Here is a 15,160-nt window from a genome sequence, read left to right on the forward strand (position 1 = left end):
TCCCACTTTTTTAGTGTTCCACAATGAACCCTCCCATATATATATATATTGTATATACTAGTTTATAACCCCGTGTTATACACGAATTGCATAAATTTAATTTTATATAATAAGCAATATAGTTATATCTTTAAAATATCCCGTATATTGCACGAGTTAAATAAATATAATTTAATCGATTAACACATACGGTCGCCAATATATGTATTTAAATGATAAATTGTATGTACTATTTACTTATTAAAAGTTAATTTTTTTTATATTTGTTATTAGATTAGAAACATGTGTATTACATATGATAGAACCAATGAAATATTAAATGCATATTAATAAGCAAAAAAATAAAATAAAATAAATAGTAAATAAATAGGAGAGATCCATGAAGTTTATGATTTAATATAATTTTCTTATTTATGTATTCTATACCATCCGCCGCAATGCGGCGGGGGATTCATTAGTTATATATCATGTTAGATAAAAGGCAAATGTTTCTCACATGACCACGAGCCTATGTGTAAAACCGAGAAAAAAATAATTAATCGCACGCTGCGACAGACCTATCAAATGGGAAAAATAGACTCGTTGCGACGGACATGTCAAACAGGAAAAAAATAGATGAAAAAACGTTGAACCCCACACGCACGTTGCGGCGTGTTAACTTGGAAATTTAGAACGACACGTTAAACGAAGAACTTATAAAAGATGAAAAGTATATAAGAGAATAAAGTTGAAAGTAAAAAAAAGTGTTGAGATTAAATTGCGAAAGATGAAAAGATTTGGGTTGAAAGTAAAAAAAAAATTAAAGGGGTTAAATTGAAAAGGATGAAAACTTTTGAATTAGAAGTGAAAAAACAAATTAATCAAAGGGGTTTAAATACCAAAGATTGAAACTTTAGACTTAAATTGCCAAAGATTGATATTTTAGAGTTAAAAAAGAAATCAATTTCAGATTATGAAAATAAAAGAGATAAATAGATTTAGTTAAATTGATTTTTAATATTATTATTTAATAATTTAATAAAAGAGATAAACAAAAATAAGGGTGAGAAATTACTAGAGAATGACACGTGTCAAAAAATGATTTTTGTTTATTAGTATAGAAAGATATATTAAAATCAACTTTCAAGCGGTGTATACTCATTTTACAATTCACCCCACGTATACCTTATTTCCCTCAAAACCTCCACTTAATACCCAAGCTTTCACCACCACAAACTTCATCACTCAATATTTAAAAACAACCATCAGCATCAATGACGAAAGACAATGAAGTGACGGAGCACCAACCATGGTCATTCAACAGAACTCGTTGTCACCCTCTTCTTTCTTTACGTCATTGTATGACAGTTATCATGTACAAAAGACGCCAACTAGTGTGGCATCCTCGAGTAGACACCGGTAAGAATAGACAAGAAGAAGACCGCAATGGGTGTGGTGGAGATGCCGTGGTGTTTGCAGGTTTCCATCAGTGTTGACAGTGGTGTAAAGTAATCAAAGAGAGAGATAGATTAACATAAAGAATACAACAGGATCAAGACTCGTTTGAAATTGAAAATATGACCTCTATTATTTATATTAATAATTAGAATCATTATCTCTTGCTAAGTATATTATATCATTAATTAATAACAAAGTTGTATATAAAACAAACTATTTTTTTATCATAAATTATACCAAGTACCCGGTACCACAATGAAACCAAACCAAACCAAACCAAATCAATACAGACCAAAGAACATCGATCATACTTTAAACCCGCGTGTGTTAAAAGAAATACCTATGAATGTTGACCAAAGCCAACCATTCATGAACAACTTTTACTAATATAGATGATCAATAATGACATAACAAGTTCTACCACCTCTATAGGAGGATATCATGATGGTGATTAATGAAGCAGCCGAAGAATCATACAACCACAGATGTTTGAATAATAATCACCCAAGAATTAAAAACATGTTCGTCTGATGCCGGTCATCAAAACAAACATGTGCAAAAATGCTTTACAATATGCAGTAGAATGAATCATATCCCAAACCAAATCCAGTCGATGCCCTTGATCGATGGAATAGATATCTTGCTACATGGGAAATGGTTTAATGTTATAAGACGAGCACAGCTATTCTTCATTAAGTAACGTTGTAATCTTAACCATAAGAGATGAGTTAAGATGAGACAATCAAACACTATTCTCCCATAGGAGGAGGAGGAGGAGGAGGAGGAGCTGTACAAACAACAATCCTAGGGGGGCTACGCTGCTTACTTCACACGGAAATCATGTCTGAATATTGTCAGATTCTGAGTGAACTTGTCTCGGTTCTTCGAATCCAAGCTTCTGGAGACATCACCCATTAGTTTGTCAAAGCATAAGGAAAGCCGCTGATGCTGATCTGCTGGCTGCAATATCACAAAAATACTACTTATATAAAAGAAACTCAAGTCACATGCACTTTGACCCACTCCTACTCTTGCTAATTTCACATATAAACATGACCCAGATCAACCCAATTATAATAATTCATTAACTTTAGTAGTGCATGACCATGGCCACTAAAACCCGCAGAGCTCATTTTGTTTTGTAGGATGGAAGGAAACCGAATTTTATAAATAATTAATTAATGTTAGCAAATAAGCAATGCATACCTGTGACCCTAAAATATGAGCTTTCAGATCCGAAAATATCTGCAGCAATTAACGGTGGTTACTTGAGTCAAAACACGTAGGTATCAAAATAATGAAAGTGATAATCATAGATAGGACAGCAAGCAAGCAGCATAATGTGACCTGCTCATTGATTAGTATCAAACTCAGCATTGGTCTGCTAAGGCTCCACTGATTCCCACAATCCTCAAACAAAACAATCTCAAACAAGGTCTTCAGTATCTGATCCCAAATTAATTAAAATTATAAGGATATGCATGACTTAAAAAGAAAATTCCACATCAAGGAGGATACTTTATTATACAATAGCATAATAGTCGTAATCATTGAGTTTCTATAAAATGTAATAACCATCACATCATATCATCATTAAACATGCAATGTTTCATCTTATTATATCAAATGTTGAACACAACTTAAAGTTAAAAGGAATAAAGACACTGTCTGTAATAATCACTAAAAGGCGTATGTATGGTCAGAGAAGCTAGCTTACTTCTGGGAACAATGTTGGACACTCTGCGATATGGTGAGCAAGATTGACAGCAGCAGGCGAAGTTGGCGCCTCCGCGATGGTGATGTTGTTGAAATAAAAAGCAGCCAAATTATCAACTGCTGATGCAGCCTTTAGCCAACAAAAATAAGATTTTAGATTATTAACACTAAACGCACCAGTGTGCACATACATACATACATACATACATACATATAGACAGAAGAAACATATTAGCCAGCCATACATATCTCTTTCCCCAAACATAACATTAGGATGTTGATCTACATAACATAAATCACCCTTCCTCGCTTAAAACTTATTAGACAAAACACCCTTACATTAATTCGTATTTATCAAGCATGTTGAGCAGCAGCAGAGCATTGAATTGTCATTTAATTACAAATAAGAGGAAGCAAATTGTTCATGTAGTTGATACATCCTATTAACCATAGTTATCAGTGACAACGTACCTATATGCTACGTAGCAATAGCGCGCTTAAAAATTTAAGAAATAAAAAAACAGCTATTTATAACTTTTTCATATATATATATAATGTTAAATTTTAAACTTTTTATGCATAAATTTTTAAGTTTAAAGACCAAATGTGAACTAGTGAAAATAGAGGAGGTTAAATGTTAAAATACACAAAACTAATTTTACACTTTTATGTAAATTTTTACAAGTTTTAGGGACTATATGTTAACTAGTGAAAAGATGGTTAAAGGTTAAAATCCATAAAGTTACTTAACCAGTTAACCCTAAAAAGCTAAAACACAAAACACGCAGCAGCTTTTCTTCTCTTCTTCCTGTGTTTTCTGGCAGAAATTACAGCACCGGAGCCGGAAATCGTCGTCGGAATCAGAGTTGTCGAAAGCGCGCAGCGAAAAAATGGGTTTTTTTTTTGAAAAACGGTGTTCAGGCGCGGTGATTTTTAAGTTTACAGCACTAATCCGAGTGCAAAAACTGCCTCACGCGGGCCCGGGTTTTCGGAGCTGCATTCGTGTCCACGGGACATGCGGGCACGCACGAGTTCAACCAAATTCCAGTTCAGAAACTCGTTTTTTGCACCCCCCCTGCGCGCGGGTAGGACTTGTGGTAAAACATGTCATAAAGCTACAATGAAGTAGTAAAGGCTTTACCTTATAAACAACCACTCACTTTGTTCCCACACCAATGTGGGACAAAGTATTTACCACCTTTTGAGACTTTCATTCACACACCCAAAACTTCCAACATGTAAGTCCTAAACTTTTGCTACTAACTATTAGCTACATGATCTTAAATGGCATATATAATAGTTTTTTTTTTTTATTTTATATGTGGAATCTTATTTATTTTCAAAGCATAACATATTTTTATATTTTTTTTCTCTATGTGCGCTTTTCTTAAAAAAGCCCACGCTTTTTTTGCGCCTTGCGCCTAGGCTCCGGGCGAGGCCGATGCGCCTCGCCTGCGCCTTACGTCTTTGACAACATGGGTCAGAATCCCGCTTTATTCATGCTATGGAGTCGCTAACATATTGTGAGATATGGTCGATTCGCTACAAAGCGCGTGATAGCGAACGCTATCTTCGCCATCGATAACTATATTGATCCTAAAACCTATCATTCTTCTGATACTTGCGTCATAACTTAAAGTATCAAGTTAAAACATATCATGCTTCTAACACTTGATACTTTTTCCGGATTACACTTACTTGCATGAGGTCATCATTTATTTATAGTCAAGTTAAAATACTTGTGAGTTGTTTAGGGTAACTGGTATTCGATCATGCTAAAGTAAATATTTCTACTCACACTATGTGGATGCTTTCATAGGGAGGGCATTGGAAACTAAGAATAATAAATAAATAAATAAATAAATACCTGAGTTGAGATGCTTGTATCAAGTCCCTTTAATCCAGATTCTAGGGAGCCAACAATATGCATGAAGGTGTTCATATCCAGGTTCAACATGTAAACAATGTGGCTGTTGAATAACACCTCCAAAAATGCATAATATGCCTTGGTGAGCTACATACATAATATTATTTACATTGTATCAGTAACAAACAAACTTCAGACAGACAGACAGAGAGACTAAATCTTCTGAACATAACAATTTGACCGACGTACAAGTTTCCCAATAATAATAATAAGCTATTTCATCATACATACCTTCCTGTAAGCCAAAATATCTGCCAAAGGAACCGAAAGTGTCATCTTCAGAGCAATGTCAAGTGCGTCTGCAAGAGCTCTATCCCCATACAGTTCAAACACCCCAAAGTTTACATAGTTTCCAGCAAGGGCTGCCGTTCGTACAAACATGACAATCAAACGTGAGCAACAGATGGCCAAAATCCATTAAAATCATCTCAGAACTATTAATTAACCAAAAGGTTCCATGTCCACACTATGGCATGTTTGTTTGTTTGTTTTACATACAAAATGTCATCTTTAAATAAATGGTGCAAGACAGGATTGAAGAACATTTAGCAGCAATCTACAATGTCTGTCTGGTAAACAACAGATAAATATTATTATTTACCCCTTGAAAGAACAGTCAATGCAATCCATATTCCCTTGTATTTGAAGGCATAGATATCAGCAACATTAGGCATAGATAAGATCCTTGATCCATATGCCACAAGTAGTTTGCTGACTTCGCGGAATAGAAGTATCCCGTTTGGAGATGATGAATCAAAAGTTAAACGTTGAGCCTTGTTCAAAACAAATTCAGCCATAAACTTCAGCAATGGGGTTGTAACCTGCATGCATAACCACAAGCAGCTTACATCAACTCATATCCGCATATACAATACCCATCATTTGTCATCGAGATATGATTAAGTCTATACCAGTTCTTATTATTGTTAGTCTACTATCCATCCTAATACAGTGCATTTTTTCTCTAAATCGTGCAAGATATTGATTTGATATAGCAAACACTTACCTCAGGTGTGTCTGCCCAATGTGATATGCCTTTTAAGAGGATTGGCATGTGAGAGGGATATAACCAGTCAAATAGAAGTCCATAGGTTCTTCGGCTGAATAATAAATACACTCTCATTTATAATAATAATAATATAACAAAACACGACATCTGGATCTGGTAAAAGAAGAATTTATTTAACCTATTAGTGGCCATTGCAATTCCTCTTAGATCCCTCATCAAGCCAACTAATGCATATTTTACCGCATCAGTACGGAACATAGCATCAGGAATCGACTCCAAACTGATAAAAACCTAGAATAATAATAATAATCAAAAGTAACATGACAGATTGCAGCATTAGAAAAGGGATAGAATATAAAAAAGATTAACATCAATCAGCTTGCATAGATGAATTATTAGTTGAACTTCCATTAAAAATTTAAATTTACTTGCACATAGATACATCCATGTGTCATTTGAAACAAACCCAGTATGTTTACTTACTATGGATTATTATATACTTTTTCCCTTGCAACATGGTGACGAACATACATACCTGTAGTAGTGGATCCATAGAAGACTTGAATTTAACAGGGCTATCCTCCATGAAAATCAACCACCCAATGGTGTAATAAAATGTTGTTCTACTGCGAGAGCATCTGTATTCATGTAGGAAAGGAAAGTGTTCCCTCTACAAGTAGTAAACATGGATTAAAGTTAGGCTAGGCTGGCTTCACTCTCAACGACGCTTTATTTATTTATATATGAAAAACAAATGTTTTGAATTTACTAAAAATCATTTTGAAAATAATAATGACATCACTTAATTCATAATTCAGGAATTTGAAATGGCGCTTCGTAAAAAAAAATACAAAGAGAATTACTTACTGTATGATTTGCAACAATGAATTTGACAGTGTCCAACTTCATCAGTAGCTTTCCTGTCATATACCTATAAGGAAGGAAAAAGAATAAAACAACTTCCTACCCAAAATCATCATAAATGTCATGTCTGAATAAAATCAAACTAACTAACCCAGATGCAAGTTCCAAAAACAGACTTAATGTGTGATCAATAACTTCCTCACTCTGCAAGCAAGCAATGTCAAATGAGAGAGAGAGATGGCAGAAAAACTTCTCAGTCAATGAGAAAGATGATGATGATGATGATGTACCTCAGTGTAACACTTGAGGTTTGTTGCAATTTTTCCAACTATCACATTTAATGCCTGAAGATGATCCTGCAGTCCAAGCAGCTCAGATAGTCGCCCATAAAGCTGCTGCAATACAAATACAAGGTTTTTTTTAATAAAATGCTGACTATATAATAAATAAAAATATGATTTTACCTTAGAAGAATGCATGGCTTGATCACCAACATAAGACTTTCTAAAGTTTTGGAAGAATGTCAAAATGGCCTGATCAAGTCTCTGCTTGCTTAGTTCACCATATCTCTGCCATGATTAATATGTAACCATTAAATTATGAATCTACAAGCTTTAACACGAGCTACAAGACTCTAGTAAGGGAACCAATCCCATTACGAAAGATATATACAAAACATAGACGAAAAATAAAAAAAGTATCAAGGTCCGTAATAAATCAGAATGCGCTCTTCACTATTTTACCTGACTATGCAGTCCACTATCAGTGGCACTTATGATACGCAAAACACGAGCTGATAGCTCTGCATCAATGGCTTCTTGAGAATCCGTGCTGAATAAAAAACAAATTATGTGTGGTCCATGTAAATAATAAAACAATTAGTTCAGAATTTAACTTAGTAAGTATACCTGCAACCGCTACATTGTTTGATCTTCAATATAGCAGCAACTATATGGACAATCCAGGCTAATTTGGCTTCAATGACAGATAATTCATTCTTATCACTAATCTGATGTTGTGCCTTTTCCTATTATTCAGAAATCGCAAATTAAATATTATATCAGAATTCAGAAATATCAACAACCTGCTGCCTATATATGAAAATGAGCAAAATCATACCGTATAGAGTTGTAGGATGGGCTCCAAAATGTTTATAATAAACAAGCTACTTCTTTCATACTGAGATATAAAAAATGATTTTAAATAGCAAGTATGAGTAATTAATTAAATGGTAATTTGAAAATATACCTGAAATCTGCAAAGATATGGAAAACAATCTAGCTGGTCTTGAAGAAGGTCAACATTGTCAAGAGGATTCTCTGAAAGGTCGTCTTGGGGAGGAGCCTACATTGAATTTCAAACAAACTCAAGATGAGATTGGAACTTATGCTGCTGATTAAGAAGACTAGTAGTTTTTCATTCAAAACATTAATTAAAGTCCATGGACATGCCTGCACAGAATCAAATCTTGATGTAATAAAACCTTCACTAATCTTGGGCACAAACTCATCAAGCAAGCTAGGTGCATCAGCTTTCAAGTAGGGCACAGATGTTACCAACCGAGACCAAAGCCCCAAAAGATAGTACACACTGCTACTAGCCCACTGCACATGAAAATAATTCCAATTAAATAACAACTGAGAGCTCTAAAAACAAATATGTTGTTCATTTTAGTATATTTGTTGCGAAGAAGATTGTTGTATCATATTATCTGTAAACACCATGCAAAGCAAACCTGCCAAGACTGCAATGACTTTAAAGTAAACTCAGCAACCAAACGTATCCAATCACTGTATCCTTCCACATTAACAAGTTCTGATAGCTGCAACCATCACCACATGTCAAGAGCTATGATTAGACATTGAAAGATACCATCAATCAAACTACAATAGAAATAACAATCACCTGATAGTTTACTCTAAACCGTCCAAGAAGACGACAATATTCGTGGTAATTATCATGATCAGCAAGACCTGGTTTCAAGGAAATAAAACAGCAAAAGAAAAATAATAGATACACTGCAGCTACAGATTACCCTCTCACACAGCCAAGCAAACAACGTACCTTGGCCTGCTTGTAAGATCTCTTTGGTTCCAGTCATTAAATGGGCCAAAAACTTGGAACGATTGACATCATTTGAGAACAAAGATCGCCTTACTGAAGCCAATCTCACTAAGCACTCCAGGGCCTACAACATAAAACCAAGAGTACTTATTTAGCAAGCCAAAAGGTACTTTGAAAATACATAATAATAATAAAGGAGATGTCAGTATGACTCACTTCTTTTGATAAAGGAGGCTTCGTGATTGCATAGTAATCAAAAAATATTTGTAGTGTCGAAGGATCTTCTAAAACAGGCTTCCACCCAGATGGGATCTACCAAAAAGGTTCATTATGTTCAAGTATAAGTTTGCTTTTGAATTAATAACTGTAAACTAATTAATACCTGAACAGTCCCAAATTCATCTGAGCTTTCATCAATTGATGTTCCAACAAAGTCAAAAGAAAGACATTTTAATGCCAGAGAAAGTGCCAACTCTTGCAAACGGCTCCCAACTGCATCATGCAGATGTTCATTTTTCAGTATACAAAATTTTTTAACCTTTCCACAAAAACTGACTGTCACATTACCATCACTTTTCAGCTGTTGCAGGGAAGTAAGAGATATTTGGAAAATCTGAAAAAGAGATTGGTCTCTAAAATTGCATGCAACTCTCCGATGATGTGTAGAAGGCAATCCCGGGTTTAGCTGTATAGGTAACATTTAGGATGTAAAGACAAAATAATGATAATCAGCAACAAAAAAAATAGCAAGTAATCAATCAAGGGACAGGAACCTATTATTAATCAACCTGATTCATCTCACTAACAAGCTGATTTAGTATCTTTAAGCCAATAGAACAATGCTCCGGTGATGCCTAAAAAAATTGCAACCGTGTAAGTCAAACAACAGCCACAGCAAATAGTAAATATTTTATTGCAATAGCACACTAGCTTGCTTCAACACAGCATATAATAAGTTCTATAAAGAAGAACAATACCATATAGTAAGGATTTGCCAGCTGCTAATCAAAAAAATACAACAGAAGATTATGTAGCTTTGACTTTTGATAAAAATTATTAACTTTTTTTTGGAACCGCGACTCTCTTGCGTTTGGCCACTGCACTCCCCAAATTGGAGAGCCCCGTTGCCCCACTCCGGCCAAGCCATGCTGGCTTCAGAGTTTGGTTTGGGCGTTCCCCCGGGTAACCATACCGCCGGCTGCCACTTGATAGTCGTTGTGCCACCACAAGAGCAGAACTCTCTGGCGTAACACACAGTGGGACGAAAACCCAGGTGGGCTCGAACTGACAACCTCGCACAAGGCCTAGTTCAAATCCTTCATTGCCTTAATCAACCAACGTGGCACAAGTGGGGATCGGACTTGGATCTCCACTGGAGAATCCAAGCTTCCTACCACAGTACCACTAGGCCACAAGTGGTGGATTTGATTTTAAAAATTAACTAGTAATCAACTATTCAACTGCCATTAGCCATGTATGATGTGAAGTTGTTTCATTTAGTGCCTTGTCTTTCATTTTTTGGGTGATATGCAAGACAATTCTATACAAAAATAGCTATGATACCTGGATCAAAAAATTTGTGGACTCTTTGACTACATCTCTGAACCTATCATCATCAAACCAACCAAACTTGGTGACCCGGCACAAAAGCTGGACTAAAGATCCAATCACATATTGTTGTAGTTCATGTCCCCTTTTCGCCAAATAGGATATAATGTAGTTCCCTTCATCGGATGTCAACACAAATAAATTGATAACGTGTTAGGTGAGAAAGAAACAAGTGTTTTGGTTATATAATAGCAAGTTATTTGTTGACAAAAGAAAAGTAGTAAGGAAGAAGTTGGATAACATGAAGGTTCGACATCAGGCATAAAAGAATTACGTATATCAAGACGGAGTTGCAAGGATAGTGTATGCTCAGTGACTTGCTTCAGGAGACTTGAACTAGCGAGCATCAATGCATAAGGAGTAGAAGCATTGTCCAATATGTATTGACACTGTGAAATGTAATCGGTATTGGCAGAAAAACATTTTAAAGTGTTTTCAGCGTGAGCGCGTTCAACGGAGTCCTGAGAGTTGTAGAGTCGTTCACACAAAGCTTCTAGCTGGGCTAAGCTCTCCATTCTATTCTTGATTGAAGAAGGAACTTATCCAATTTAGGTCTACAAAATATATGATAAGAAGAGGTCATGTATCATACAAATCGACTGACTGACTGACTCACGTAGTAGATCAAAGATTGACTGACTGACTGACTGACTGACGTGTATCAACAGAACAGAAAGAGCAACAGTGACTGACTGTAGAAGCAAATATCACCAGGTATCATAACACATAGATATTACATTGTTGATCATACAAGAAAGAAAGCATCTCTGATGATGATGATGATGATGAAACTAATGAATGATCCCTATTACATGTGAGAGGTGAAAAAGAAAAGGGAAAAATACATATGGAAAGAAGTCCATCCACCAATCAATCCTTGCTACGGCAACAATAATAATAATAATAATAATCCTGCCTGTGCTGTAAAAAGAAAGACAATGACCACCAACAAAATTAGCTGTCATCAGCTAGCTAGCTGAGGTCTCAAACCACTAGATTGATTGAGATCACAAGATGAAGATAAAAATCAGGTTAACAAAAAGAGAAATGAAATCAGAACACCTGTTTGTCTGAAACCTGAGATCCAAATTCAGAGCGGATTAAATCGAGAATATGTTATTATGTATAAAGAAGAAATACAGGCAGGCAGAGGCAGAGAGAGGTGGCTTACGACTAACGCTCTGTTCCCGAGTTAACTTAATGATGGATAAGAAAAGAAAGCAAAAGTGAGAAAGGAAAGGACGAGAAAGGAAAATAAAAGATGACTTTCCCACCGTTTCCTCCCAAATCGGAAGGAAAGAAAAATTAAAGAATTTAGCCTAGCTTTCCCGTCATTTCCTTTCTTTTCCTTCCTTAAATGAAACTCGGGAACACGACATGTTTTATTTTCCTTTCTTTTCCTTCCTTAAATGAAACTCTGGAACACAAAATATTTTTACTTTCTTTTTGTTTCTTTCCCTTTCCTTCCGTTAGTAAACTCTGGAACACAGTGTAAGTGCATACAGACAGACAGAGAGAGAGATGGCTTGGTAAATACTCTAGTGATCTCTCGAGATAGACAAAGAAAAGCCCAAGCCCTAGGTTTTCTCACCTTGCTTGCTTCGGCTGTGATACACTGCTGACCTTGGTCTCTCTCTCCCTATTCATGAAACTCCTTTACTGGCCCAAAACCCTCCTTCAAAGCCCAACCTCTTTCATCCATATTTGGATTCTAAGTTCTAACCATGGAAAAATGGGTCATCACCAAAATCTATTTGGGTCAAGTATTTGGTTATTAGACCATGTGTAGTGGTAAATCAAAATAATGTCTTTACTATGGGGCATTATTCGACACGTGTCATCCCAGTCAGCATGGGGCATTATAGCATAAAGTGGTGTAATGGGGCATTATTCCAATAACGCCCATGCAATCATTTCCCAATTATTTTTTTTAATTTAAAACATAAAAAAACTTCATTAATTTAAAATAAAAATTACACTACTTGAAATAAAAAAAAATAAAAAAAAACCGAAAAAAAAACAGAAAATAAAGAAACCGAAAAAAATAAAGTTAAAAAAAAGAAGATGATCTAGAGTCCATATTTTTCTCGAATTTTTTGGCGACGCATTTGCGCAAGGATCAACGCATCACCTTGGAGGTGGTCGATAGGTTTGGACAAAAACTCAATGTCCTTTTCCATTTGCCTCGCCTCTTGCATCTCGTTAAACTTTTTGGTTTCGGCCACTCGTTCTTCCATAATCTCATAACGTTGGTGGCCGAGGTCGCGAATGATTGCGCCAGGAGATTTTTTGGACTTTTAAGTTTTGAGCACTTAAGTTTGATTCTTTCACACCACTAGCACATATGTCGGTGAGTTCTTTATTTTCCCCCCAAATACAATTTTTTGGGGGAGAGAAACAGAGTAAACCCAAATTGTCACCAGATCAATCTGGAATCTTTTTATTCATCAGGTTATTCCTCGACCAGCATGGTTCATCATTTACTAGCGAGTGAATCAAAAGTCAAAAGGAAGGAAACATGTGGCACAATTCGAAGAAGAAGAAGAAGAAGAAGCGTACCGGAACAGGACGGCGTCAGCCATCTTCCGATAATACTTCAATCGACGCAAGCTTCTCTCGCAAGAGCTTGCAGTTCTGTAAGTAATTAAGTTATGCAATGATACTAATAATAATAGTTATAATACTACTGTTATAAGCTGTAACTATATTTCTTTTTTTGTTTGAATTCATCATCTCAAATTTTATGATTACAAGTAGTAGTAGCTCGATTCACCATTGATTAGTTCAACATTTGACTTTGAAATTGACATTATTGTTTATAGTTATAGTGAGACATTGATATATTGAGACTTGAGTTGTATATAAGGACCTTTTTGTTGTAAGAAATCAGTTTGTAGTCATCATTTTGGATTGGAAACATAATGTGAGGGACGATGGTTAACACACTTACAATGGTACAAACCCTCGCCGCCATCTCCGCCAGCGTCGGAGGGGTTCCTACGGGCAAGTAATAGTGCCGACTTGGGTTTCGAACAAGTGTGTGGCTTCTGTTCGTTACATTCCTAATCTTGGTTAATTCCAACAAATAGCATATTGTAAGTTGATCCAAATTTGGTCTTAGATTCAATGTTATCATCTAAATTATATTCGGAAATGGATATGTCCGCTTCATTGTTGAATTTTTATTACAACAATCAATTAAAATATTAAGTTACAAGTGGCTTCAATACAATTGTTGATTTGGAAGTTTTAATAGCAAAAAGTAGTTGATTGAAAGGTTAAATATTTGATGTATCATGTATGCAGAGTGAGAATTCAGCGGAGACGATGGCACATGGGCGGTGGACATGGCTGGTGGAGCAGTAAGTGGTGTGTTAGGTATAGCACAAGGTGCAGAAACCGGTGCAGCCAACATAGCCGAATGTGTGGCTGGCACGATGAAAAACACATTTTGGTAGTAACCAATGCTCATAGAATAGTAACTGGAATGCCAAGAGTCGAATTCTACTCATTTCGATGTAAGTTTAAATTTGATTTAACATCAGAAATGGAGTAAATCATTTTTTTTCTTAATCGCTTGGATTAATATAATGAGTCTATGTTTAAGCGATTTGACTCCATGTTTATTTATGTTTTGTAACATTTGTGCTTGAAATCATTGTGAACAATTCAGTTATCAATAAAGCAAAGTTGTTTGATCCCAATGTTTGTTTGGTTATGTTTTACATTTTTCATATTTTTACTTTTGTTCAAATTTAATCTCTGCAACGCTTTCTGGAGAATTATACGCAAACTGGTGCATAAACGTACTCAGTTTAATGCGACAAATACTCCGGAACATCAACATATACTTAACATACCTTAAATAACCTTTACATAACTTAGAAATAAGTTTTGAAGGCTTTGGTATGGCAAAAACAAGTTAGTTCGCCTACAGGGACTAAATATGACAAACTGCGAAAGTATGCCAATTTAAACTGTAACAGACATTCCGGAACATGACCATAAGTTAAACACACCTTAAATATCCTTTATATAGCTTAGAAATAGGCTTTGAGGGGTTCGGTGTGCTAAAATAAACGTTTGGCTCATTCAGGGACTAAAAGTGTCAAAAAGTGCATAAGTTTGCACTTTCGTGCATAACTTACGTTCTGAATACATCCGGACATCCAAAAATTTATGTAAGCACTAAAATATTTTATTTTAGTGTTTGGCATGAGAAAAATCCATTCGTCACGCAATTTGGATCGTTTTTCGCGCTTATGCGCATTCCGTCGTAATTAAGCGAACATCGCAACCGTACGGCCAAACGAACCGACATCCGAGATGTTTTCAAGCATATTTCATGTTCCCTATGTCTTAACATCATTATGGAACTTGAAATTGGGATTGACGGGTGTTAGAAGTGCCGTTACGCAACGAAACAAGGTGCAGGGACTGAAAATGTAATTCTGCCAAAGTTAATGGCTTACGTAAGCCATGACCCTTACGGTCCGTAAGACGTCCCTAGAACAGCAGATTCAACTTTAACTGCT

General features: G+C 35.7%; 1 protein-coding gene across 10 annotated transcripts; it reads right to left on the bottom strand.

Moving 5' to 3' along the window:
* Positions 1-1,803: 1,803 nt before the first annotated feature.
* Positions 1,804-12,237, bottom strand: LOC110916076 (exportin-7). 10 transcript variants are annotated; one of them, XM_022160827.2, is made up of 30 exons: positions 11,688-11,814; positions 11,471-11,546; positions 10,900-11,179; positions 10,581-10,741; positions 9,806-9,871; positions 9,585-9,702; positions 9,400-9,509; positions 9,234-9,329; positions 9,018-9,141; positions 8,859-8,926; positions 8,689-8,775; positions 8,405-8,557; positions 8,202-8,297; positions 8,073-8,132; positions 7,862-7,980; positions 7,697-7,784; positions 7,418-7,522; positions 7,244-7,348; positions 7,105-7,157; positions 6,957-7,020; positions 6,625-6,759; positions 6,268-6,380; positions 6,087-6,180; positions 5,682-5,901; positions 5,312-5,442; positions 5,021-5,167; positions 3,155-3,283; positions 2,785-2,883; positions 2,644-2,682; positions 1,804-2,397 (listed from the first exon to the last, which is right to left on the bottom strand). In XM_022160827.2, the coding sequence occupies exons 3-30, from the start codon at positions 11,138-11,140 to the stop codon at positions 2,260-2,262; spliced, it is 3,159 nt and encodes a 1,052-aa protein (XP_022016519.1). In that variant the 5' UTR covers positions 11,141-11,179; positions 11,471-11,546; positions 11,688-11,814; the 3' UTR covers positions 1,804-2,259. The 10 variants fall into 10 exon arrangements, with proteins under 10 accessions (XP_022016519.1, XP_022016520.1, XP_035841750.1 ...); XM_022160828.2 differs by having other exon boundaries at positions 11,471-11,541; positions 11,688-11,808; XM_035985857.1 differs by lacking the exons at positions 11,471-11,546; positions 11,688-11,814 and adding an exon at positions 12,115-12,237.
* Between the last annotated feature and the right edge of the window lie 2,923 nt (positions 12,238-15,160).

The sequence above is a fragment of the Helianthus annuus genome, chromosome 16, assembly GCF_002127325.2.
Source record: "Helianthus annuus cultivar XRQ/B chromosome 16, HanXRQr2.0-SUNRISE, whole genome shotgun sequence".
Taxonomy (NCBI): Eukaryota; Viridiplantae; Streptophyta; class Magnoliopsida; order Asterales; family Asteraceae; genus Helianthus; species Helianthus annuus.